We start from the raw sequence: 25,095 nt of genomic DNA, 5'->3' as shown, positions 1-25,095 counted from the left end.
TATGTTCGCAGGATAATCTGAGGAAGGAAAGGGAAACGGCATGCGTCTTTGTTCCCACATACTATTGAATGTGTGCATAAAGGCCTTATCTGCTGCCGTAATTTCACCAGCACTATGGATATCTGCACAATGTTTCAGGGATTCAGTTTCATCAGGGATAACAATGAAAAATTAAGACTGCATTTGAGGCTCATTCCTTTTCATTTTTATTTATTTTATTTATATCCAGCAATATGTATCTTCTTTTAACAAAGCTTTAATTAACACACACTTTTTAGGCTAAAAATTAACAATAGGATTTTCAAAAGCTTACTAATTAACATGCTTTTAAACTGCACTGCAGCCCCAAACGTCTTTAGGTATTACCAATGGTAGGTTCGGGTCAGAAGGCAAATACCCGACACAGCTACCTGTAAGCACCCCAGCACAAAGTTCATTTTAGGTCTTTTTACACTGATTCACAACCTGCCTCGCACTCTTCTTCAGGCAGCACTCATTCCTAAATCAGTATCAGTATTTCCATTGGTAAGAACACAGCCGACTCAACCCACCTCAATCTCTGCGCTCCATTTGACACTTGGAGAGCTTCAGACAAACAAAAAATCATAATATATATTTACACACAAACATATATATATTATAAAGATATTGAATTATAAGCATAATACACTACCGCTGTCTTTGATCCAGCCATGAGAGGTTAGTTGTTCAGCTGACCTGTGCATCGAAGATTTATCATTCACCCTTGAACAAAGAAGGTAAATGATCCCAAAAATTGCTTCTTACATTCTTCTGTTGTGTTGATGTGTGTGATGTGCTGCCGGTTTGATCATTTTAGCCTGCCCTGCTGGAGTGTTCGGACAAAACTGCAGCAAGCTGTGCCAGTGTTCAGGAGACCAAGAGCAGTGCCATCCGGTGACGGGGAAATGTAGCTGCTTGCCTGGTTATTATGGGCCGCAATGTGGGCTAAGTAAGTATACTGTTAATCTTCTGTTGCAACCACTGGCTAATAAGACGCACCTGCTATTATTCATTTAGTTTTTAATAAAACAGGAAGTCTAATGAAATAACGGTTGCTGCAGAGTACATATTTGGCTACACTTTAGATTTGCATGACTCAATGATAAGTTTAATTTAAGCCAGTAATAGTTTTGTGTGTCTGGTTTTTCTGTAGGATGTAGAGCGGGGACTTTTGGGCCGAACTGCAAGTCCAGGTGCAGCTGCATCAATGGTGGTCGCTGTGACTTCAGGACTGGTTCCTGCTACTGTCCTCCTGGCTTCATAGGCAGCGACTGCAGCTCAAGTAAGTCAAGAAAGCTTGAATGTCCTTGTCCTCCAATAAAAGAGCAACAAAGCAAGTCATATTTCTGCCTACTTTTACTTATGTAAATGGCCCTGTATTTATATAGTGCTTTACTAGTCCCTAAGGACCCCAATGCGCTTTACATATCCAGTCATCCACACACTGGTGATGGCAAGCTATATTGTAGCCACAGCCACCCTGTGGTGCACTGACAGAGGCGAGGCTGCTGGACAGTGGCGCCACCGGGCCCTCTGACCACCACCAGTAGGCAACGGGTGAAGTGTCTTGCCCAAGGACACAATGACCAAGACTGTCCAAGCTGGGGCTCGAACCGGCAACCTTCCGATTACAAGGCAAACTCCCAACTCTTGAGCCACACTCGCCCTTATAGCTTGATTATTTGGAGTCACAGTCTTTCTTTTATCCTGTCACCCTCCCCTCACTCCCAACCAGTTGCGGCAGATGGCTGCCCTACCTGAGCCTTGTTTTACTGGGGGGGTTTTCCTGCTACAAGGGAGTTTTTCCTTCTCACTGTCACCAAGTGACAAACCTTGATTTTCTCTGTATTATTGTAAGGTCTTTATCTTACAATATAAAGTGCCTTGAGGTCAATGTTGTTTTGACTCAGTCCTATATAAATAAAATTGAATCTAACTGGATTGATTTAGAGACTTTTTTTGCGATACAACCATTCTTTATGTTGCGTTACAAAATTCTGGTCGACATCAACTGAAGTAATGCAGATGCCTGTAAAATTAATACATGCATAGCTTTTAATTTGTTCTTTCATATGAATGAAAGCATATCTATTCATGCAGGTTGTCCAAGTGGATACTATGGGAAAGACTGTGCTAAGATGTGCACGTGTGGGGAAGGAGGACAGTGTCACCCAGTAACTGGGAGGTGTATCTGTGGCCCTGGTAGGACAGGATTGTCCTGCGAGCAAGGTAACGTTAAAATGAGGATGTTTATTTGCAGTATATTAGTGCAAAATTATATATCTTCAGAATTTTAGATGCAAAGTGGCAAGAACAGTGCAGCACATCAGATAATTATATTCAAAGAACTACAAGAGTAGTTTCAAGACTGACTCTAAACAGGATGCATACTGGCACATTTAACATTTTGCAGCAGCTTTAAAGCAAGAAGAAATGACTGCTAGATTACAAGTGTCACCTCGCTGTTCAACTTTAAGCAGAACCATATCACACATATCAAACAGGCTTTATATTTAGACATTTTTCTTTTACAATCCTCTCGAGTTTACAGAGAGTCACCACTGAGACTGCCATGCATCATTAGGAACCACTGGCTCTAATGAGTTCTTTAGAAACAGGACACTTAACTAGAAATGAGAAACAACCACTGAAATGAGGGTGTAGTTTTCAACATTTTCCCTGTGTATTTAAGTTACAAATTCTCCATTTCCTCAGTGTAAGCGCTGCGATGATCACAGGGCTTTTATTCCCACTAAACAGAGGCAGAGCTGAGTTTTCTTAATCTCTCCTTTTATCAGCAATTCAGCTGAATTGCAAACGGGGAATTTCCAGCGCTGCCTGCACTAAATGTTCTCGTCTTCAGCCTCCTGCATGTACTTGGACATACCACCTCTTAAGTTCCTCTTGTTGAATGTTTACATAAACCTAAAGTGGCTCATTCTCTGTGTTCCGTGTCGCTGGATTTGGCAAGGAAGCAAATAAATAAACAGGGGAATCAAAGACGGCTTGCTTATTGTTTTCCCAATCTAAATTACCCAGAGAAACATGATTATTCTTTTATATCAGCGCCAAATTAGGCTACTTTGCCATCTCTTTAGAAACTGTTGCTTAAATAAACACGAGCGTGGTTAGTGCAGTCGCATTTGTGTGTGTGTGTGCGCGCGTGTGTGAAAGAGACAAGGGAGAGCGCGAGCTGTGCACTGTGTGTGTTTTAGGTTTGGTGCACCCACTAGTGCTTTTGCTGAACAGAAGAGTTCTTCTGTATTATGATGTTTCCTGAAAATTGTTTCTCCAGTGTGTCCCAGGGGGCGCTATGGCATGCAGTGCAGAAACGCTTGCAGCTGTCGGAACGGGGCTTTGTGTGACCCCAGTGATGGGTCCTGCAAGTGTGGCCTCGGCTGGACCGGACCCCGCTGTGAGACAGGTACTCCAGATATTCCACAATAAAAAAAATCCTAAACTCAGCAAAATTTGATTGTGGTCATTTCAAATTAAAAGCCAACAACAAACTTTATATTGCAGTAGTTTGCAGTAGTTTCCCCATTATTAGCTACATGATGGACTTCAGTCTGCATTTATGAAGATGTATTCATTCATAATGTTTTCAGTGTTTAATGTTTGATGCACACATTTTTTACTTTTTTAATCATCACTCAGGCTTATATGTCACATTTCTTTCTAGTGTTATTAACCCATTGTGTGTGTCTGTGTGTGTAGCCTGTCCACAGGGTAAATATGGGCTTGATTGTGCACAAGACTGTCCATGCCTCAACAATGGGACCTGCGACCGCTTCACTGGCAGCTGCAGCTGTACTGCAGGATACTACGGCCACTCCTGTCAACACAGTATGCAAACCCTCACTCGAAATAAAGAAAAGAAAACTTGGTTATAAGGTTACTAGAAGTCCCGTTGACGTTATGAAATGTAGATCTTTTTCAAACTCCCCTGGTCACATAGAAGACTGAATGAATCCAGATAAAACACCTTTTTAACCAACCTAAATCCTCTGTGTTGTGTTCCTCCCAGCGTGCCCATCTGGGTTTTTTGGAGTGAATTGCGCACACACCTGCGTTTGTAAGGTGCTGCAAGCGTGCGGTCCTGTGACAGGCAAATGTGCGTGTCCACCGGGCTACCATGGCTCACAGTGCCAAAGACGTAAGTATGTTACATGCAACTACATGGGAGTAAAGGTTAAACGAGTAACAAAGAGGGATATTTGTAATTCAGCATGTCTGCGAAGACTTAAAACACAGCAGTGCTCACAGTCACATGTTTGTGCTCATTGTTAAATGGCCACCTGGATAGCCAGCTGCGACTGTACATGGGGAGATATGAGCATGAATGAATGAGAGACTTCCAGCAAAATGTGAGTGTGTGGTGGCTGGCAGACAGGCTGTTAGGTAGGTGGGCAGGCAGGCTGGTTATTTGATGAGAGACAGGTGTTTCCCTACTGCTTAATGCATTCTTGTTACATCCTCATGCCCTCCTGCAAGCTCATGGGGCTCTCAGCCCCAGTTTGAGTGCCTTAATGGCCACTTCAGTACCAGCAGGAGATGGGACTGAGCACTGAAGAGCAGCTAGAAGGTAGCCACTGACCTGGATCGATCAGGGTGTTTGTGTCTATCTGAGAAAATGTTTATGCACAGTTTCTTATAACTAAATGCTGTTGTTAGTATGTGAATCAATTCATTTCCATTAAATGTATATTTGCATGTGTGCTAAGAACTAAATTTCAATTTCTAAAATGTTTAAAAGGATATTTTTATGTATACATGTGTTATCAACTACTAGCAGGTTTCAGTGCACTCCCAGTTTATTCATGTCTAATGAAGCAGTTTCCGTGTAGTTAAAGAAGAACTTGAATGATCATTACTGCATTATTCAAAGTATGCATGTGAATGTTTCTGTTTTTTCTTCTCAGGATGTGAGGCTGGCAGCTTTGGACTGAACTGTGAAAGATCATGTGACTGTGCTGGCGAGGCCCCATGTGACCCATCGACAGGACGCTGTCTCTGTCCCCCAGGAAGAACGGGGCACAGATGTGAAAAAAGTAGATATTACTTTTATTAACATGATTCACTTAAATCCAAAATAGATATTCAAAAAAAGATCACTTTGGGTGTCTTGCGTCTTTCCTTTCTTCGAATTTCCTAATTTCTTTCACTGTGCCTCGTTTTTTTTTTCTCAGCCTGTGACGAAGACCGTTTTGGCCCTGAGTGCTCCCTGCTGTGTCGCTGTTCTGACAGGGCCCGCTGTGATAGGGTGAATGGACGTTGCCTGTGCCCGCTCACCTGGCTTGGCCCTACGTGTAGTGAAGGTAAACACACGAAGAAAATAGATACTTGCACTATGAGATGTAGCACTATACAAAAGACTTGAGCAACCTCTAATTTTTGCATATGTGTGGAAGTAAATGGGAAATAGGTGGAGGAATTTATTGAAGTCTGCAAACATACATGGAAATACAGCATACAAAGCAAAATACAAGTAGTCTTCAGGAATAGTTCTTCAGGCTTCTTGAAGGACATTCAAAGCTCTTCTTTGGATGTCGTCTGCCTTTTGTTCTCTGTCAAGATGATCACACACTGCTTCAATAATGTTGAGGTTCAGGCTCTGGGGAGGCCAATCCATCAATGATTGTGTTGCACTGTGTGCTTTTACTGCATTATACAGTGGGGCAAAAAAGTATTTAGTCAGCCACCGATTGTGCAAGTTCCCCCACTTAAAATGATGACAGAGGTCAGTAATTTGCACCAGAGGTACACTTCAACTGTGAGAGACAGAATGTGAAAAAAAAAATCCATGAATTCACATGGTAGGATTTGTAAAGAATTTATTCGTAAATCAGGGTGGAAAATAAGTATTTGGTCACCTCAAACAAGGAAAATCCCTGGCTCTCACAGACCTGTAATGTCTTCTGTAAGAAGCTTTTCTGTCCCCCACTCGTTACCTGTATGAATGGCACCTGTTTGACCTCATCATCTGTATAAAAGACACCTGTCCACAGCCTCAACCAGTCAGACTCCAAACTCCGCCATGGCCAAGACCAAAGAGCTTTCGAAGGACACCAGGAAAAGAATTGTAGACCTGCACCAGACTGGGAAGAGTGAATCTACAATAGGCAAGCAGCTTGGTGTGAAAAAATCAACTGTGGGAGCAATCATCAGAAAATGGAAGACATACAAGACCACTGATAATCTCCCTCGATCTGGGGCTCCACGCAAGATCTCATTCCGTGGGGTCAAAATGATCATGAGAACGGTGAGCAAAGATCCCAGAACCACACGGGGGGACCTGGTGAATGACCTGCAGAGAGCTGGGACCAAAGTAACAAAGGTCACCATCAGTAACACACTACAACGGCAGGGAATCAAATCCTGCAGTGCCAGACGTGTTCCGCTGCTGAAGCCAGTGCATGTCCAGGCCCGTCTGAAGTTTGCCAGAGAGCACATGGATGATACAGCAGAGGATTGGGAGAATGTCATGTGGTCAGATGAAACCAAAGTAGAACTTTTTGGTATAAACTCAACTCGTCGTGTTTGGAGGAAGAAGAATACTGAGTTGCATCCCAAGAACACCATACCTACTGTGAAGCATGGGGGTGGAAACATCATGCTATGGGGCTGTTTTTCTGCCAAGGGGACAGGACGACTGATCCGTGTTAAGGACAGAATGAATGGGGCCAAGTATCGTGAGATTTTGAGCCAAAACCTCCTTCCATCAGTGAGAACTTTGAAGATGAAACGAGGCTGGGTCTTCCAACATGACAATGATCCAAAACACACCGCCCCGGGCAACAAAGGAGTGGCGCCGTAAGAAGCATTTGAAAGTCCTGGAGTGGCCTAGCCAGTCTCCAGACCTCAACCCCATAGAAAATCTGTGGCGGGAGTTGAAAGTCCGTGTTGCTCGGCGACAGCCCCAAAACATCACTGCTCTTGAGAAGATCTGCATGGAGGAATGGGCCAAAATACCAGCTACTGTGTGTGCAAACCTGGTAAAGACCTATAGTAAACGTTTGACCTCTGTTATTGCCAACAAAGGTTATGTTACAAAGTATTGAGTTGTATTTTTGTTATTGACCAAATACTTATTTTCCACCCTGATTTACGAATAAATTCTTTACAAATCCTACCATGTGAATTCATGGATTTTTTTTTTCACATTCTGTCTCTCACAGTTGAAGTGTACCTCTGGTGCAAATTACTGACCTCTGTCATCATTTTAAGTGGATGCAATCGGTGGCTGACTAAATACTTTTTTGCCCCACTGTAAGTGTGTCTGGATCATTGTCATATGAAAACTGAAGCCATTGCCAATCAGATCATTTCCAGATGGTATTGAATAGTGGATCAAAATCTGATGTAATCTGATGATCATTCCATCACTTTTAAAATGATTTGGTTTTAGGCCTTCCACTTCTTTGTTTTGAATACCATTTATCAAGTTTCCCCATTTTTTTTTTTAGGATAGATTGCATAATATATATTGCATGATATATCTCATATCACGCTTTTATCTATGAAACTCATGGGACCCACCTTGGTGGTACATGAAAATACTATGTTATGTCTGTCAAACTGTCTATTGCATTTTTTGTAGATTCAGTTAAGAGGGAACAAAGCTGCTCATAGCAAAGGGCCTGAAAATACAGTTCAAAATTAGTTCTCTGCTAAGTTGTCTGTTATATCGCAAAACAAAAAAAAATGAAAAAACATTCCTCTAAAATTGATCAGGCACAAGAATTGGAATGAAAAAAAGACTGAAAAAATAGCCAATGAGTGAAAATGCTTTTGAAAGACCTTCAGAAAGCCTGGGGAACTATCAAGACTACTTAAAATCACAGGAAAGTACAATATAAAGAAATGAGGTGTGACTCAAGACTTTTGCACAGTATTGTAGACACAGACAACCATGTATCATTACATGAGAGGACTACAGATTATCTGCCTAACCTCTATCATCATTTAACCTTAAAGAGTGTCCTCCCCTTTCAAATTAACAATTCACATTGTGAGTACTGACTTTTTGTCCCCTTTTGGGAGACACCAACCCATAATGTGTCTCTGTAAATCTACTCAAGTCCCCACAACATGACTAATACCTGACCACACACACGCACACACTCACACACACAGAAAACATAGACACCCAGGGTCAAGGGCTGTAAAGCTGAACCAGCTTTAGTGAAATACTGTGTCATGAAGTGTGAGAGGCTAAGCCCCATCACTCTGTGTGTCACCCTGTCTCTCTCAATAGCTGCTCCCGTCTCCTGACAGTTATTTTAATCTGCACCCAGCATGAAGCCAGTCTTGAAGCTGTCTTCATTTTACCTCCTCAAAGCCAAGCGCACGGGGAGACTACGTAGCAGTTACTTCTCCTCCAAAATCCCCAGAACATTTGCTTTTGATTTGCAAATAGTGCTGATGTCTTCTTGCCTTTTTTTTTCCTTTTCAGCACCGCTCCACCAAACCCCGGGAGTGCTGAACTTCTCTGTGTCCCAAAGAAAGAGAAGAACAGGCAGCAAAACCACATAACCCAAGCAGAGGTACAAACATCTGACTGGGTGTTCAAACACAGGACTTGGCTCAGTGAAGCATTACTCAGATCATCTCGGTAAAGGTAATGCTGGTGTTAATATGTTCGCTCAAACTTGTAGTCGGCTGTCAGAAACTGGCACTCAATCACCAAATCCAAAGCTCGGGGGCGATCAACTAGTGGACCTGGCATGTGAGAGGCCTTCAAAGGAGCATGAACTCAAACGTACCCAGTCAATCTAAAATTAAAAGTTCAGAGTTACACAAGCTCCTTAGCAATACGCACACACACACACACACACACACACACACACACACACACACACACACACAAATACCTGAATTACATTTGTTACTGACATGTGATTCTTTTCATCCACTGCCACTTTTTTATGTGGGTGTCCATAAAAGGCTTAATGTTTAGTGTAAAAGAATGCCAAGCATATATCTATGTAAAAATAAAAATGTATGAAACAGATTTAGAAATACCGGGGCAGCTTGTTTACTTATTTTAAAACACAAAAGATGAACACATACAGAAAAAGTCAACACGAGACACAAAAATATGGTCCAAAATTGGAAAAATAGAATATTTTATGTGCACCAAAGTGGCCTGTTAAATACTGGAAAGAGTCTCGCAGTGGTGCTTGCACTTTTCAGATACATTTTTTGCATTTTAATGTTAACGCTTTTCCCTCTGAAAAGAATGAAGATCAGATAACCAGTTCATTTGTGAAGAAGCTGGCTCTGGGACACAATAATGGCCCAATATTCATCTCAACTCACTTTAAGGTTAAGTTTGGCTTGAACAAATTTTATTTCCCTGCAATTCAAACACTCAATTTATTAGCGCTGACCACATTGCTGGTCGCGAGTCATTACATTTAAACTTCTTTCAGATTTGTGCTCGCCGAGTGAGCTGCTGACACAGAGGTGGGTAATTTTACAAAAAAAACCCCCAAAAAACAACAACAAAAGAAAATGTTACTGCACTTTTCTCTGGACTTACAGTAGTAGAAACTCATTTCACCCTTTCACTACTGCACTACTTTTACAAGACATTTTATCTCGATTGGTGTTCGTCTGTTTTTATTTTTTGTAAAAAACTGTATTTGTATTATATCTCAGGTCGGTGCCAGTTGTATCACTCGTAACCCTACTGTGCTCATTTCCTGGCATATCAGTGGTGCTACATTGTTTAAAAGAGAAGATACATTTGATTTATCAGCCAGTTAGTATGTTCCATTTTGTCATCTGTGAACCAAATAAATAACAACAAACACATCTGTGGACATTTCCTTTAACTAACCATCTATTTTTTTTGTAATGTGTGCTATGAACTCAGCGTTGCATGGTATTGATTTTTGTGATCCCTAAGTTGTGTGCGCTGGGGGTTTGGGGGGGGGGGGGGCAGTAAGGTATGGATGGAGGTTTCAGCTGTCATTGAGAGCTATGGGATCATGTGGCTCTTAGTGTGTTTGTGTGTGTCAGTGTGCAAATTTGAGCAAGGCAACTACCAGACATCTCTCATCATCAGCCTGGGCAGGGTCAAGCATTAAGGCCATGCCTGCCTTCCTGATAGTAAACGGTGGGTTACCTGAGCTGAGTGTTAAGGTGTGTGTGTGTGTGTCAGCATCAGAGAGCAAGTGCACTCTCCCTGATGCATTTTTCATGTCCACTGGAGCGTTTTCTCTCCCGTTGGTCAACGTGGCTGTGGTCCGGCACTGGCGGGCAGGTGCCTGGACCATACATGCACCCTATATCCAGGACGTCCTGGGTTGAGTGATGGGTGAGCGAGCTCAGTACCAGAGGACTCTCCCCCCACCCCACCCCAAACACTCACTCTCCAGTGAGGCTGATGGATGGCGGCGCGCTCCTGCTCGCCCCATGTTGTGACAAGCAGCAGATGTTCTCCAATAATGTTTATCGGCTGGGCCTTCATCTTCAGATGACACACACCTGTTTCCAGTCAAACACGGCCAGAGAGGCCATCCATCCACCGAGCTCTGGGTGGCCGCTGCACCACCGTATCAGCCTCTCCACAGCAGCACGCTGGGCGAGCAGCACCGTAAATGAGGAACTGGCATGGCAAAATATCTAATCTAAATGGCTACAAACAAGAGATGCTTACCACGCTGTTGTGCAGAGGCTTGGCTCTTCTAGTACTGATACTGCATTGATACAGTATGTTTCAGCGTCCTTGTTTTTTTGTTTTGTTTTTCTTTTGCATGATTTGAGATATGAAAAGCTTTTGAGAGTGCCAGAATTCAAAGGACACTTTGTTTCATTGCAAGGTAAATGAATAAAGCATGGCCTTTGTGCAGAAAGACTTTACGAGCAAACACAAAATGCCCCGCTGTTGCACGCATGCTGGCTTATCAGGGAGCGAGAAAAAGAGAGGGCTGGAGGAAACTGTCGATGAAATAGCCCGTAAAAGGTAAGATCGCATCATGGGTACTTTTTCGCTGTAATTAAGCATACGCCACTCTTTGCAAGAGAGATTCTATCACTCTGCTACCATAGCTTCATGTCCCAGAGATAATTTCTGCCCCTCTGCGTTGAACCAGATCTCCCAGAAGGCCACAGTGTTTTGAACTCCAGCTGACAAAGCTGTCTGCTCAGATAAAAGAGTGAAGGGGAAATCATTTCAACACGTCCTGCACCATTGTTTGGGTTGCTGCCTGAAAAAATAAATCTTAAATGTCGGGGATGTAAAAAAGATTTGTATCAAGAAACTCTCCCACACTCTGGGGCCGAGTGGTGTAAAGAGCGTATCTTTGGTTTAGATATGTCGGCTTGTTTGACTACAAGCCTGAAGAAAGGTTGACTCTTTTTTTTTTGTCTTCAGCAGAATTTATGTTATCACTTGCTCTAACTAGACACTCAACTATATTTTGAAGTTTATTTAATTAACTGGGAGAGTTTTTAAACCCAAATTTTGCAGGTAGGTGCACATTGCTACTTCCACCACTGGGGGGAGCTCAGCACAGAAAAGAACTTTGACAGAACTCCGATTCAAGTGAGTGCACATAAACGAATGGATCATGCTGTATGCTAATTAACGTCAGCATATATCGTCAATTTTGTGCTGCAAACATTTTATGTTTAAGTGACTCCAGAAGTACCAAAACCAAAATATGCATGCCCAGTCCTTCAACAATGGAGTCGATAGCCTCTAATCTAATCCATGAGCAAGAGAGGAGATGATTTCAATAGCAGGCCTCAAGTGGTTCTGCCACCACGCCTATCCTGATTAGACTCGTCATATTAAAACCATGTGCACGGCTGGGCTGCTTTGTCTCGGTCTGTTCCTCGGGACTCTACTGAGTGTCCATCAATAACACTAATGGCCCGTAGCCTCCAGGGAGAAAAAACGAACAGCGTAATGAAACCACAACCTTAAACTCTGCTGCTTTCCAAGAGAGAAGAAGAACAAGTAGTGCGGAATTGGTTTGGTTTACCTGCAGTTGGTTGTCCTGTACACACATGGGACATAGACAGAGGACGCGCTACCGTAACTGTAAACACAACAGAAAGTTGATGAGGTGGTTTGCGGTGTCTCGCCACTCAAACGCACACACTCAGAAACACACTTTGGCCAGCTGTTAGCTTTAGTGTCCCTCCATACCAGCCCCTCATTCCTCCCTGAAGGATACACTTCCACACCCCTCCGTGTCTCCTTCTCTGCAATGTTTCCCTTGGTGTCTGAGTCAGCATGGGTGCCAAGTCAATCAATGTGAGAGCTGCCAGCTGTGATGGTCTCTCTCTCTCTCTGAGGGTGTGATGTATGTTCCAGCAAGCGGAGCAGGGCAACTGCACACCACACGGGGCTGACTGCATGGACGGGTGGAAAAGGAAAGGAAAGAAGGGTTGAGGGGTGAGGAGAGAAAGAAGGAGGGGAAGATAGGAGGGGGGAAAAAGAGGACGGTGGCTGAACAGGAGCTGTAATGAGGCCTGATGGATTCTGAGGCTGTGCCAGATGCCCCATTAGCTGAGTGGCTCTGAGCCCCACGAAGCACTGCCCACAGAGTGCCCACCAGACTACACACACACACACACACACTGTAGGGGCACAGCACCTTAAGGGCCTAAACCCTCCAAAACAGAAACACACACACTTACAAACACACACACGTCTCACATTTAACTAAAACAGATTGCAGTGACTAATGTACACTCTTCTGTCTCACTTCCTTAGCTGTTTAAACACACACTTACACACACATTCATCCAGGGCCTTGCCAGCCACACACGGATACACACTGAGCCCTTTATGAGAAGGTGTGGGTTAATGACGGCAGCGGCTCGTCCCAGTGTGTTGATTAAGTGTGAGTGGACACATGGGTGACACTGGCATGTTCCAATCAACACTGATCAAACCAGTGCACGCGCCAGCGCCAAACACACCCTTGTGTCACTCCGCTGCCCACGAACAATGGAACTATACACTGTGCTGTCCATTCATAATATTTTGGTGCTCTTTCCAGTGCCTTTGGACTTTTGTCTAGGGGAACTTTTTATGTAGGTGATGTAATTACATGGGCAATTTGAATAGCAGCGGGGGCAAAACCTCTGAGGTTCCGGTGGCTTAATGCTGCAGCAAAGTTAGTTGCCAGATGCAGTCAAGGTATAACTGTTGTTTAGCAGTTTCCTCTATTGCACCTGCAGAAGTGTGCATCATTGCCTTTCTGAACTCATGCAAATTGATTCGAATTATCTCTCAACTTGATGCATATATATTTTTAATTCTCTTAGTATGTCTCTTAAGACATTGCTTTTTTTATGCGATATCTGCTATTTCAGCAGCATATGTAACACCAGGGTGATGTGAAGAGGGCACACAAAAGCTGTTTTAAGAAAGGATACCAGTGACTATGTACAATGTAAAAGAAATGTTTTGTAAGTGTAAGCAGACAGAATTCAAATCCTGCTCTGAAGTTCCCCGAGAGCTCCAGAGAGCTTTATAGTGTTATTCAGGTCATTATTTTGGCTTTGAGGCCAACAACTTGACTGCTTTGGTTGACTTTCACTAACCTTATGGTGGTGGTTTTGAGAGAAGTGAGTAAAAAGCTGTAAATATTCACTTTTACACGACCTCCTCTGTGCCTCAAAACAATCAGTCACACGATGATAGTACAGAACAGGGCTTTCAAACATAATGCCTGCAGGCTAAAATTGGCTGCCCAATCCAGCGCGCTGGACAGCTTTAGAAAATGTGAGGGAGTGGATAGATTTTGAATCTCTAACTGTATTTTTAAAGGGTTTTCAGCTTTTGCTGTTGATAAAGACCCCCACCCTCATTGTCGCTCACACTACACCACAGTACAAGGAGATTTTATCAATTAATGAAAACTTTATATTCTAAATTTATAATTACAAGACGGTCCGAGTGATGAGCTACCAGAATCTTTTCTGTAACTTTTCTTTTCATTTATGATTAAGTTTCACTGGTCTGCCCCACTCAAAATCAAAGTGGACTGTATGTGGCCCACAATGGAAAATTTGACATCCTTGGTGGAAGATCTTCACTCCTGATGGAGTTTTCTAACTCTTAAGCTCCAACAGGAATTAGAAGGTATGTCAGTTTTTCAGTTTCCAAATGATTCAAAGTTTTCTTTCTTTTTTTTTTTATTGGATCAGCAGATACAAATGTGTTCTGGTTGCTGACAAACCTCCATTGTCAGATAAGCTTGAATGAGTCCCCAATAGTGCAGATGGCACAACCCATACTCAAGACCAATATCATGTCACTTCATTATGTTCCTAGCTTGCAAGATCACTACCGCTGACCTCATCAAAGCTGGACGACCCATACTGACCTCATCAACGTAGCGTGACCCACTATGACCTCGTCAAAGTTGGGCACCCCACAGAGCCCAGAGGGCTGACGATGGGCCTTAGAAAAACAACCCATCCATTAGGGTGCCAAGAGCACTGTAAATGTAGAGTGTCAGCGCCAGCCATCTTCACTGTCATGCCCAATTCTCCAACCCCCCACTTGAGCTACTCGCTGGACAATGGGGCCACTAAACCTCCAACCCTCCCAGCCACAATGTCCGCCCACGTTGGCTGGCAGCAAGCAGTGACGGGGGCAGGGGGGTGCCGGATGGGGAGGCCTGCTGCAGGATGGGACTCTTATTGAGTGTTTGAGCGATGAGCCAGGTCATCACATCTACCCACCTCATCCATCATGCCCCACAAACGGACACAAATAGAGAGGACACATTCCTGCCTCCGCTCCCACTACCACATTCAAGCCCTCTCCAGCCTTTTCTCTGCATCTCCGTCACTTTGTGAGCCAAGGCCTCAAGAAAAAAATAAAGAGGACCAGAGTTCAGACTCTCCCTCGCTCTTGGAGGCCATGGGAGCGCCAGAAGAAAGCGCCAGGTGGTGTTCTGACTCTTGTCTCTTAGTATAAATTTTGACGTGGGTCAAAATGATGGGCAGCCAGAAGGACTGTATGGAGTGAGGAGGTGCGAGGGAGATGGACGGACAAAGAGCGAGTAAAATTATTTTCTGGAGTAATAAAGAGAGAAACGAAAACATGTCAATCCACATTGTAGTCCTTTATTTCTTAGTTGTTCCTCCCACAGTATTGAATTGAAATGCATAACAGTTACATTGTAGAAAGCATTAAAACAAAGTACCTCAACTTGCTGATTACTTTTTAAAGTCGATTATAAACAAAAACAACGACAAAAAAACAAATAAACAAACCAAAAAAAGAAAAGAAAAATCTGGTCCCTCAAAACGGGAAAATAAATGAAATTAATCTGTTATTTATCATAAGTTTGGCACAAGGGATTAACATGAACCGAACATCACACAAGCTTGCAGACAACCGTAGAAAATGTCAGATACAGATCTTATCAGACCAATCATGCGCTTATGAAGAAATTATACCTGGCTTTTTTATTATTAATTCTTTATACTGTTTTTCTTTTTTTCTTTTCTTTTTTTTCTTTTTTTTTTACATTTGAATCAATAAATTGTCATAGAAAAAACCCCTAAGTAATATCTATTCATCAACTGATTTCATTAGTAGAATAAGGAGTGAATTGTATGTTTTAATACTATCCGGCCCTCAAATGTAATCTACAAACCCCATTGAACTGTGGGATTGGCCCGGCTGGGAATCTCCCCCTCGCCCGGGCTAAGAGCAGTGCTATTCAGTAAACAAACTACAGTTTGCCAAGAAATAAATACAATTCTCAAAATACAACAGCAAATAACAACAACAACACCAACAGAAACCAAAATGAAAAACAAAATCGTGATTGTCTAAAAATGAAAGACACACAAGCATGGAGTAGCTAACGACTAGCATTCGGGCTATTTAGTGGTATTGTTGGTGGACTAGGATGGATTCAAAGGCTTTGAAAAAGACTTATGTCCTCGACAGAACAACAGTTAACTTCAGCACTGGATACTTATTTCAGTAAATTAAACAAAACAAAACAAAGCAAAAAAATCATCGTGTTTTCTTCTCTTCCACTAAACAGACAATCTTTTTATATCCTTTCACAGACATCGCAGGTGGGCAGGATGGAGTGCAGTGGACAACAGTTGTCAGACACTTGTGTACAGTGCTATGATTGTGCAGACACACACAGCTATGAAAGATGCAGATGGGAGACTGGCCTGATTTTAGTTGAGCAATCGCTATCTTATGTTTGTACTTCAGTTCAGTTCAGTGATATTAAAGCACCGCCAGTGCTATCCTTACATGAAATGATTTTCATCTGAACCGAGGTTGCTCGCCCGACCTTTTAATGTTTTATCATCATGTATTCATGGGAAACACCTGTTGATCTCTCCGGGGGTTCAAAGGGAATTCTCGTTCTGGTTCTTATGCTTTACACACTGTGAAACATGCTGAAACCAGCTGTCTTAGACGCCACCAGCGTTACTCTCGGTGTAAAATGTTCTCCTTGCTTTGTATGTGCCGGCCAGAAAATTCAGTCGAGTGACGACAAATCAGCATATCCACTTCCCACAACTTTCAGCTGCCTTTGCTGTGCAAAACATAGAAATTCAGAAGAATAAATACGGCTATTATTACTTTAGCATTATTATTTTCACCACATTCTGGTTGGTGTCAATGTAACAAATCAATTTTAGGGTCTCAGAGGGACATTTTTGCTCTCTATCTGCTGGAGGTTTATTTTTTTTTTTTTGGGGGGGGGGGGGGGGCCTTGGGTTGGGATGGATTTTGCATGGGCAGTGGCCGTGTTTTGGGGGTAAGGCAGTCGGATGGGCTGTGGTTCCTGCTCAGCAGTCACTCTGTGGACAATCGGCGATTCCTGCAAAATAGCCCCTGCAATGGACTGCCAGTGCCATAGGTGGGTCAGGGTCGGGTCGAGAGCTGAAAAGGTAGGTGCAAAGAGGTGTCATCATACATGGCTGAGGGATTGGATGGCACTGGATTCAGCGGCAGCCCGTGCCAGACTGTGCCACATGGTGGCTGGGGTGTGGGTAGCTGGGTGAAGAGTGTCCTTTTCAGCCAGGGACAGCATCATGGCATAAGCCTGAAGGAGTAAGGGGTGGATTACGATTTACTATATTATTTACATAAAAAACATTAAGTACACTGCAGATAATCGTGCATATGGATTGTCTGTATCTAAGTGTACGCGCACGTGCGCGCGCGTGTGTGTGTGTGCATCTTTATCTACCTGAGACTTTGATTTCCTAAAGAGCGGCTGTTTGACTGCCTCAGTCAGAGATGGGGAACCAAATGAGCCGTCCTCCTCATCCCCATCCCCATCTCCATCACTCAGTTCGCTCTCGTCCAGCTTGCGCATTTCAGTAAAGCGATGGATGTGATCCAAGGCTGAGTAGCTGCTCTGCTCCTCCTCGTCTTTATACCTGAAAGTCATGTCAAACATCAGTTAAAAGCTGCCAGGATACTTTTGACTTCAAAGCATCATATTTAAAGTGATGCATTTTGTTTTGGAGCTGCAACCTTGTGTCAAATTACCTCCTTGGAGAAGTTTTACAGCTGAGATTCAAGTCATTTGGCTCACTCAAGTCCATTTCGTCTTGTATGATGGGATCACCGAGGTCGCTTTGGAGCACCTTGCTTTCTGATTTTTCAGGGGTGTTGCTAGGCTCCTCCCCTTCTTCTTCATCCGCACCTAACTCTTCCGCTTCCTCATCTTCCAGGTCACGTGACCTATGGCTGGCCATCAGTGGCTTTTCTTCTTCAAATGGACCGCCATTTAGCCTGCAGACCAGGAACATTAGTTCATGAGGCTTGTTCAAAGCAGTCGGCATTTAAGGTAGAAGAAATGAAACATCCACGCTGTTGGCTGAATTATGTTATTCATATACTCATTCTGTTTTTCAGAAAATATGCAGAGTGATTAAGGAATTCTTCCAGTGTTTGTAGATGAACTGATGTGAGGCAGAACAGGGCAGCTGGAATTGAGCAGAGCCGGAATCCCGTTTGTCATCAAGGCTTTGAGGCCCCTTTGGGCACAGCAGCACTGGGTTGATCATTGCAGCACTTAAATGGAGTGCTCTGCCTCTCTCCTTGTTTATTTTCCCTACTATCTCGTATTCATCTAATAGGCAAAATATTTAGCTGACAGCCCCATTTGGTGGGAGAGTTATGAGAGCGCTGCCAACCAGCCCATTCCTCTATCCCCGCGGAGAGGGAAAAGGCCAGCTATCCAAACTGCTTGAGTCTTAATCTGTCCCTCTGTTTCAGTGCCACAGGAAACCGCCATTTGGTAAATCATCTGGAACCACATTAAGACTGATTCACTAATTACACTCTGGGACATCTTTCGTCAGCTCCCAAATATGCCATTTCTTGCACAAAGGATTCAGAGAAGGGGACTGAAAATTGAACGGGGGAGAAGGAGATTCATAGGAAACACAACACATCAAGCACAACACCACATAATTATAGAATGCTTATAAACAGCATAGCCGCACTGGATTTAAAAGGGATACGTTTGAGAGGGGGAGAGAGGTAATTACACCATATTCGATTTTAGCACAAAAAGGATTTGCGTCGTTTTGTCTCAGATTTCAGGAACTGATAATGTTGTACCGTCAGCAGTGTTCTCGTCAGAGCGGAGAGTTCAGGTGGTATTCAGGGCTGCAAGGAAGAACTAGCTCCAAAAGAGGGAGTGAGAACTCTGTGATTAAGAAAACAGATTCGCTAATTACGCTTTCAAACGTGGTAATTTGCTGGGGATAAAGTATCTATCAGAAGCAGTCAGCAGTGCAGCACTTTGAAAGGAAACACAAGCCGACCCTTTGACCCCACCCCCTCTACCCTCTTCCTGTAGGCAGACATGTTGGTTCCAGATGTGGTCCTCTAACTGCTGCACTACCCCTCCTGCCTCCCGTCCCTCTGACACTCTACCGCTCGGCCCTGCTCTCACAGGCCTTCTGCTCAATCACGAGCTCGTCTGCGAGATCTCTATCGGGCCTCCAGTGATCAAACCAACGTGGGGCGCGTGAAAACAAACTCAGGGACCAGAGTAGACCTCGCAACTGTTATCCGATCTGATCACAGCTACAAGAATTTGTTTGCATAAAGCCCAGATGAAGTTGCATGTATATTGATATCTTTTCCTATATGTGGTCAAGAGGCAATTGATTTAAAGAGCTTGCTCACTTTTCCAAATCTTAAATGTCATCGCAGATAAGAGTTCTTTACTCCAGACCCCCCAAAATGATGCGATTATTATTAACAAAGCCTGGCTGGAAGGTATGAAATTGGATGTCTAAAAATGGTGGATAGTGGTCGACACATTATAGTATATATATTTTGTGTGTGTGTGTGTAAATCCCACACAGTTAATACATATTCAGTCTAATGTAGCAGTATCCTTTCAAAAGATCACCCTTCATCTGTTCTTTTAATTATTTATCTTTGAATCAGCTCGGGCCATCCAGGCCGAGAAACAACCATCTGCTTGTAGAAGTAAAAATAGGAGGAAAGACGGGCACGTATCACCACATAAAGCTGCTCTCACCCTTCCTCTGAGGGGTCCGGTGATGTCTGGTTCTGGCTTGTGTTGCTGATAAAATTTCTTATTTCGTTGAAATAAGAGTCCTCTTTGTCATCCAGTATGGCGCTGCTGCTGTCCAGTTCAGACTGTGGGGACGACATTGCAGTTCCTATAGAAAGAAAATACATTCCAGTCATCATGTGTTTGAACTTGATGCCCCCAAACTGTTTTTAAGGATGAAAGTATGCCGTAAAAGACATGTTTTGTTTGTCAGTCTGTCAGTGTGACATCTGTATCTGTATCTACATTACATCACGGAGGAAAATATGAATCGTGCTTTAGAAGGATGGGGGTTTGATCCCTGGCTGTATCCATGGGCAAGTTACTGAACCCCAAGTCGCACTTTGTATAGAAAAAGAAAGTGCTTGTATGACCGTGTGTGTGATTGGAGGACTGAGCCTTTTAATAAAAAGTGCTCAGAATAGAGGAGCGCTAAGTGCCAGCCTATTCACCATTTAGATTTCTACTGGATTCTTCACTCTATTTGTCATTTTTTGAGACCTTAAGACAGTTTAAAATAAATTTATGTGACATCTGAGTATATTTGGCCCCACTGAACGCTAGTAATGATACAAAAGCCGAAAGCTTAAGACGCTATGGTTTTATTATATAAACTGTGGAGAAATAATTTTTCTGCAAAGTATTATTAGTCCATAGTGTTTGTGTTTTGTGTTGAGCGGGGGGAATATATAATTTAATGCCGAAAAAAGGAAAGCTTGACAGATAATTGATTTGCATTTGATGGATTGCTCATTGTGTCTGATTAAGTGGCGACCTCCTCTTAGGCCCGCTGCCGTCGGCTCCTGGCCAGGTGTCACTGCTCGTTCTGCTGATTCAGAGTCAGAGTGATGCAACCTCTCAACCCATAAGCTGTGAGCTGTGCTGCTGATGAAAGCAGCTCATTCAAAAATATTTTGTGCTGTTGTTGCAGAGGTCGATGACAGATTTATATAATTTAATTTCTCAGCCTCTGAGATTCTCTCCGATCAGGAGTATATTTTGTTTTATGCTATGCAGTGGAATGATTGATGAATCTAACGAGTCAGCAAATGCTGCTCTCATTTTCTCTGATAATACGGAAAGAAAAAAAAGAAAAAGTAGCTTGATTATTGTATCTTATTACAATATATATATATATATATATATATATATGTCCACGGTCTACAAAACTTGCTACACACCTGACAGATTGCCGTTCTCGTGCTTTTTGAGGTGGCGATCCAGGTTGGTCTGCTGACCGAAGCAGCGGTCGCACAGGTGGCACTTAAACGGCTTCTCCTTGTTGTGGATGTTGCGAATGTGACGCTGTAGGTTGGAGGAGATGCTGAAGGAGCGGTCACAGTACTTACACCTGCAGAAAGAAAGTAAATGCCTTTCGTTTAGCTCAGTAATTAAATGAAGAAAACATCAAAACGCACATGCCGCTGGTCATAAATACAACTGTACTGCATAATGAATCAGGAACCTGCGGTTTGTTATGTGGGGAAACATAATGGGATACATAATGTAGGACACCACACACACACACACTCATACAGACAGTCCCAGCAGTCCCACAGTCCCAGACATGATGGAGGAGCTTGTTTAAGGTGAAACAGCTCTGCCTCTTATCTCCAGCCAGCGCAATAAAATTGCATTCTTCTCTCACAAAATAAGCACGCAACAGATTTGGTTTGAGCCCTGCAAAAATTAGGAGCTCCTGCCAAGTTTCTTCATGCAAAATTATACGAGAAGATTAGATCTTTTCTTCTTGTGGAATTAGCTCGCTCGATTGGCTGTCCCTCAGGAACCCTCCCCCCCGGTTATCTCCACAAAAAATTACAATAAAAGGCGGTGATCTTTAATGGCATGCCAGCATGTAGAGTGCAGGCTATCAGGCTGGGGCAGTAGAGGCCTGCATCTGTCTTTCTCTCTCCCCTGTGGTCAGCAGGCCCCTTCCGAACTTTGGGCCAAAATTCCTCTACCTTAGTAACTACAAAGCCAAGCACCGGGGCATCCAAATGTAGTAAGTCTTCAGAATTAATTTTTGCATGGGTACTGGACCACTGTTGTATTGTAACCAGTACTTCAGATGCACCTGGAAAAATCTGCTGGGCTGATAGGAGCAGAAAGGGGAGCCTTTAAACAAAGCTTCCAAAATGGAAAAAAAAAAAAGCACTAAGAGCTAAAATTACTATTTTTTAACCACAATTTCTGGAATAAGATGGGAATAACTGTTTAGATGGGATGTAAGCCTCTATTTGGAGTAGCCAAAGTTTTTGTAGATCACTCTGTGACCACAGCTGCCAGGTGTGGACATCTGCCTGTGCTCCTCAACAACCCAAATCCCCCCAAACCTCCCCTTTCACCCAAGCGATGGACGCCATTTTTCATCAGGCAAATTGTTTAGCAGTAGTATAATTATTCCAGGCCTTTAATGGCATAAGAAAACACACATAAACTCTGTTTTAACTGTAGACAAGAAATCCCTGGGAAAACATCCACATGCTGTTAACAAATGAGTTGTGCTCGCTGTATGTGTGGCTCAGAGTACACTGTGTGAAAGTGTGTGCCCTGCTTTCACTCATATGTGTGAGGGGAGAAAAGCAGCTCTTTTTCATGGGGTGTCAATCGGCTATGGTGCAAATCTGATTTTTGACTGGACAATTATGTGCCTGCAGACATTTAGAGCTAAGTAAGGATAGGTTGAGGGATACAAGTAAAAAAAACATGAGGAGCCCGTAAAAAATGCTCTTACCTATACGGTTGCTCTCCTGTGTGAGTCCTCAGGTGGCGTGTCAGGTTGGCAGAGCGAGGGAATATTTTTCCACAGTATCTATAAAGGAGTACATAACATTTTGCAATTTTTAAGTGCTTCCAAAAAAAGAACAGGAATTCTTACTGCAATGTGTTCTCACTAAAACACAACCGTATAAAAACAAAAAACTACCCACAAAACGCACACCAGTCTCAGACAAGATTTACAAGAAAATATTCTGAGAAAGGAAAAAGAAAGAAAAACTGCAGAGACTACTAAAAACTATTAAAAAATAATTTATGACTGACTTAAAAGTGAAAAATACAAGCCAAACTAGGGGCTTTAGTTACCTGCATGTGTAGCGCTCCTTTCCCTTGCGCAGTAGCGTGTCGGGAAGCGCCGAGGGCGGAGCTCTGAAGTCAAACATGGAGGGAACCGAGCGCAGCAGGTCACCAGGCTCTGGCTTCAAGGAGCCAAACGTTTCCAGCTTCTCTGCCATGTTCTCGATTGCAGTCATCTGAAGAGACAGGAAAAAGGAAGGACAGAGTGAGGGGCCGTGTCAGCTAAGAAGAAATGAAATCTGACTTTTCATAAACAAGATTTTGAGACAACACATTCAGCGTGTTTTGGTTTCTGATTGCCAGATGCAGTAAAAATGCAAAAACTGACAATACCTAAAAAGCACAGAAATCCCACATTCTTTACATTAAGCACATAAGCCAAAGAGTTATGGATTTTTCTTAATAGAGAACCTACTTTCTATACAGATTCGCTCACATCGTTTGAGTAATGAGTCTTATTTACAGGCAAAAAAACAGTTGAAAAGTCAAACAAGTGCCGAAGGAGAATTCTCATTATGACGCTCATGAATAATTCATACATCACAAGGTCAAATTCCTGTATGTGCATGACAAGAACACTGGAAACTGATTCATAACTTTGCCGAAAAATGAAAACCAGTACGCTTCCATTCATGGTTAGTGGCGAGCAGGTGTGCAGCTGTGAATGTTAAATTAAGCCATTGCTTGTTCTGTTCCAAACATGCATGTACAGTAGGCAGATAAACACACGCGCACACGCACATAGGAGGACTGCGGCCAATCTGCTAATGAAGCTGAACCTTTACTTTCATCGGATACTCTCCGGGGAGATATCCGTGTGTGTATGTGCGCTCATGTATGTATATGAATGAGAAACTATGAGCTGCATGGTGGTCGTAGTTGATTAACTACCTTCAGTGTGTGTAAAAAACGGAAAATATATTTGTGTGAGAGAGTGAGGAATGTTCATGTAATGCATTTGTGTGTGTGTGTGTGTGTGCAAAATGTGTGTGCTTACAGGCATGTCCGTTGCATGTGATTGCACATGCTTAGTGTGTATCTGTCTGTGTGTGCGTGTTTGTGTGTGTGGCAGAGGAGTGATTCATGTCCACTGCCGGGCTGTAAACCATTCTGTGCACAATGCGGGCAGACAGCACATTCGTCAATATGAAAGATGTTGACATTACTGATCAAGGGCCAGACACGGGTAATAATGATATCGCTGTGCTGAGAGGGGCGGGATGGGGGAGGAGCGGGGGGCTGGAGGGGGAGTGAAGGGAGAACTAGAGGGAGGAGGAGAGGGAGGGGCAGGGGTCTCAGTAGGCCGCAGGGCCTGACAGGCCATCTCACACACACACACACACACACACACACACACACACACACACACACACACACCCTTACAAAGTTTTCTTTTTTTTTTTTAGCAGACACACACATTTGCATTATTTTGCCTGTATTGAATTTTCAGCCTGTTTCTCTTTCTTATTTCAATAAGGCAACAAATCAATGGTGATTCGGGTCCTCCACCAGAGCCCTGCTCCGACTTTGACATTCCATCTCCTGCTTTCACCCCCTGTCACTCTCAGGCTTCACGCCAAGATCGAGGAGACTGAGGGAAAAGAAACAGAGCACGAGAATTGGAGAAGAAGCATGATGAAGGACTAGATGATAGAGGAGGGGGGGGGGGAAGGAATGGAAGAAAGAGAGACAAAGAAGGAGGAAAAAAAGCGTGCAAACAAGAAAGTAAGAAAAGGCAAAACAGAGTCCGGAGAGAGAAGGACTGATGGCTGATGGATGGCGGTGGAGTCGGGTGTTGGGAGTGGCTGATTAGGAGTGACGGCCGAGTGTAAAGTTCCTGCCGCAGCCGTCGGCGTTCCCACTGAGGGAGGATGTGGAGTGTCAGGTCTGTTTGATTATGAATATGCCAGTGCTACACGCCATGAATCAAAGGCAAAAGAGAGACCAAGTGGGAGAGAAGAGAGAAAGAGAAGGCGAGGAAGTGAGAAAAGAAGGGGGGGACGGGCTGAAAGATAGGCAAGAGGGAGGTGAAATGCTTTCATATTTCTTTTGAATGTATTTCATTGGGCTCTTTTCAGAAACTGGAATGAATGCTCAGTTTGTCTGCACTGCTCAATGAGAAGCCATAACTCCTGGGAACATTAGGGCCTCTAAAGCTGTCGGCAGTATCGAACCTGTTCGATAAGACATTTTTAGAGCTGAAAGCTACTCCATCTTGGCTCCATCTACTGGGGAATTCTGATCCCACCTCCGTTTACTCATGCGGCTGCTCTCTCTTAAGACTCTTTTTATATGAAAAAATATACATGGTGGGATATATTTTCTTTGCATACTGACTACTTGCCATGATAAAAAAAAAAACTGATCACAACTGTTCTTTAAATCCGTTGCTGCAATTTAAAAACATTTTCACTAAATACTCCAAAAGGAG

The 25,095-nt window shown here is 43.3% G+C and overlaps 2 protein-coding genes across 14 annotated transcripts in view; one reads left to right on the top strand and one right to left on the bottom strand.

Annotated features, from left to right (window-relative positions):
* Positions 1-13,301, top strand: part of egfem1 (EGF-like and EMI domain containing 1) — a 60,030-nt gene extending 46,729 nt beyond the window's left edge. Inside the window, exons 30-38 of the mRNA XM_085184303.1 lie at positions 839-970; positions 1,175-1,303; positions 2,122-2,250; positions 3,317-3,445; positions 3,739-3,867; positions 4,049-4,177; positions 4,944-5,072; positions 5,211-5,339; positions 8,477-13,301. Coding sequence (XP_085040429.1) covers positions 839-970; positions 1,175-1,303; positions 2,122-2,250; positions 3,317-3,445; positions 3,739-3,867; positions 4,049-4,177; positions 4,944-5,072; positions 5,211-5,339; positions 8,477-8,556 — 1,115 coding nt within the window. The 3' untranslated portion in view covers positions 8,557-13,301. The remainder of the gene's footprint in view (positions 1-838; positions 971-1,174; positions 1,304-2,121; positions 2,251-3,316; positions 3,446-3,738; positions 3,868-4,048; positions 4,178-4,943; positions 5,073-5,210; positions 5,340-8,476) is intronic.
* A 2,191-nt stretch (positions 13,302-15,492) lies between these two features.
* Positions 15,493-25,095, bottom strand: part of mecom (MDS1 and EVI1 complex locus) — a 129,148-nt gene continuing 119,545 nt past the window's right edge. For all 13 annotated transcript variants that reach the window (XM_085184306.1, XM_085184316.1, XM_085184304.1 and 10 more), the window contains 7 exons: positions 22,674-22,840; positions 22,324-22,401; positions 20,768-20,937; positions 19,551-19,695; positions 17,537-17,782; positions 17,232-17,424; positions 15,493-17,084 (listed from right to left, as the gene is read on the bottom strand). In XM_085184306.1, coding sequence (XP_085040432.1) covers positions 16,950-17,084; positions 17,232-17,424; positions 17,537-17,782; positions 19,551-19,695; positions 20,768-20,937; positions 22,324-22,401; positions 22,674-22,840 — 1,134 coding nt within the window. In that variant the 3' untranslated portion in view covers positions 15,493-16,949. The remainder of the gene's footprint in view (positions 17,085-17,231; positions 17,425-17,536; positions 17,783-19,550; positions 19,696-20,767; positions 20,938-22,323; positions 22,402-22,673; positions 22,841-25,095) is intronic.

Source organism: Neolamprologus multifasciatus, chromosome 14, assembly GCF_963576455.1.
Source record: "Neolamprologus multifasciatus chromosome 14, fNeoMul1.2, whole genome shotgun sequence".
NCBI lineage: Eukaryota > Metazoa > Chordata > Actinopteri > Cichliformes > Cichlidae > Neolamprologus > Neolamprologus multifasciatus.
This window is presented reverse-complemented; position numbering and strand designations above follow the sequence as displayed.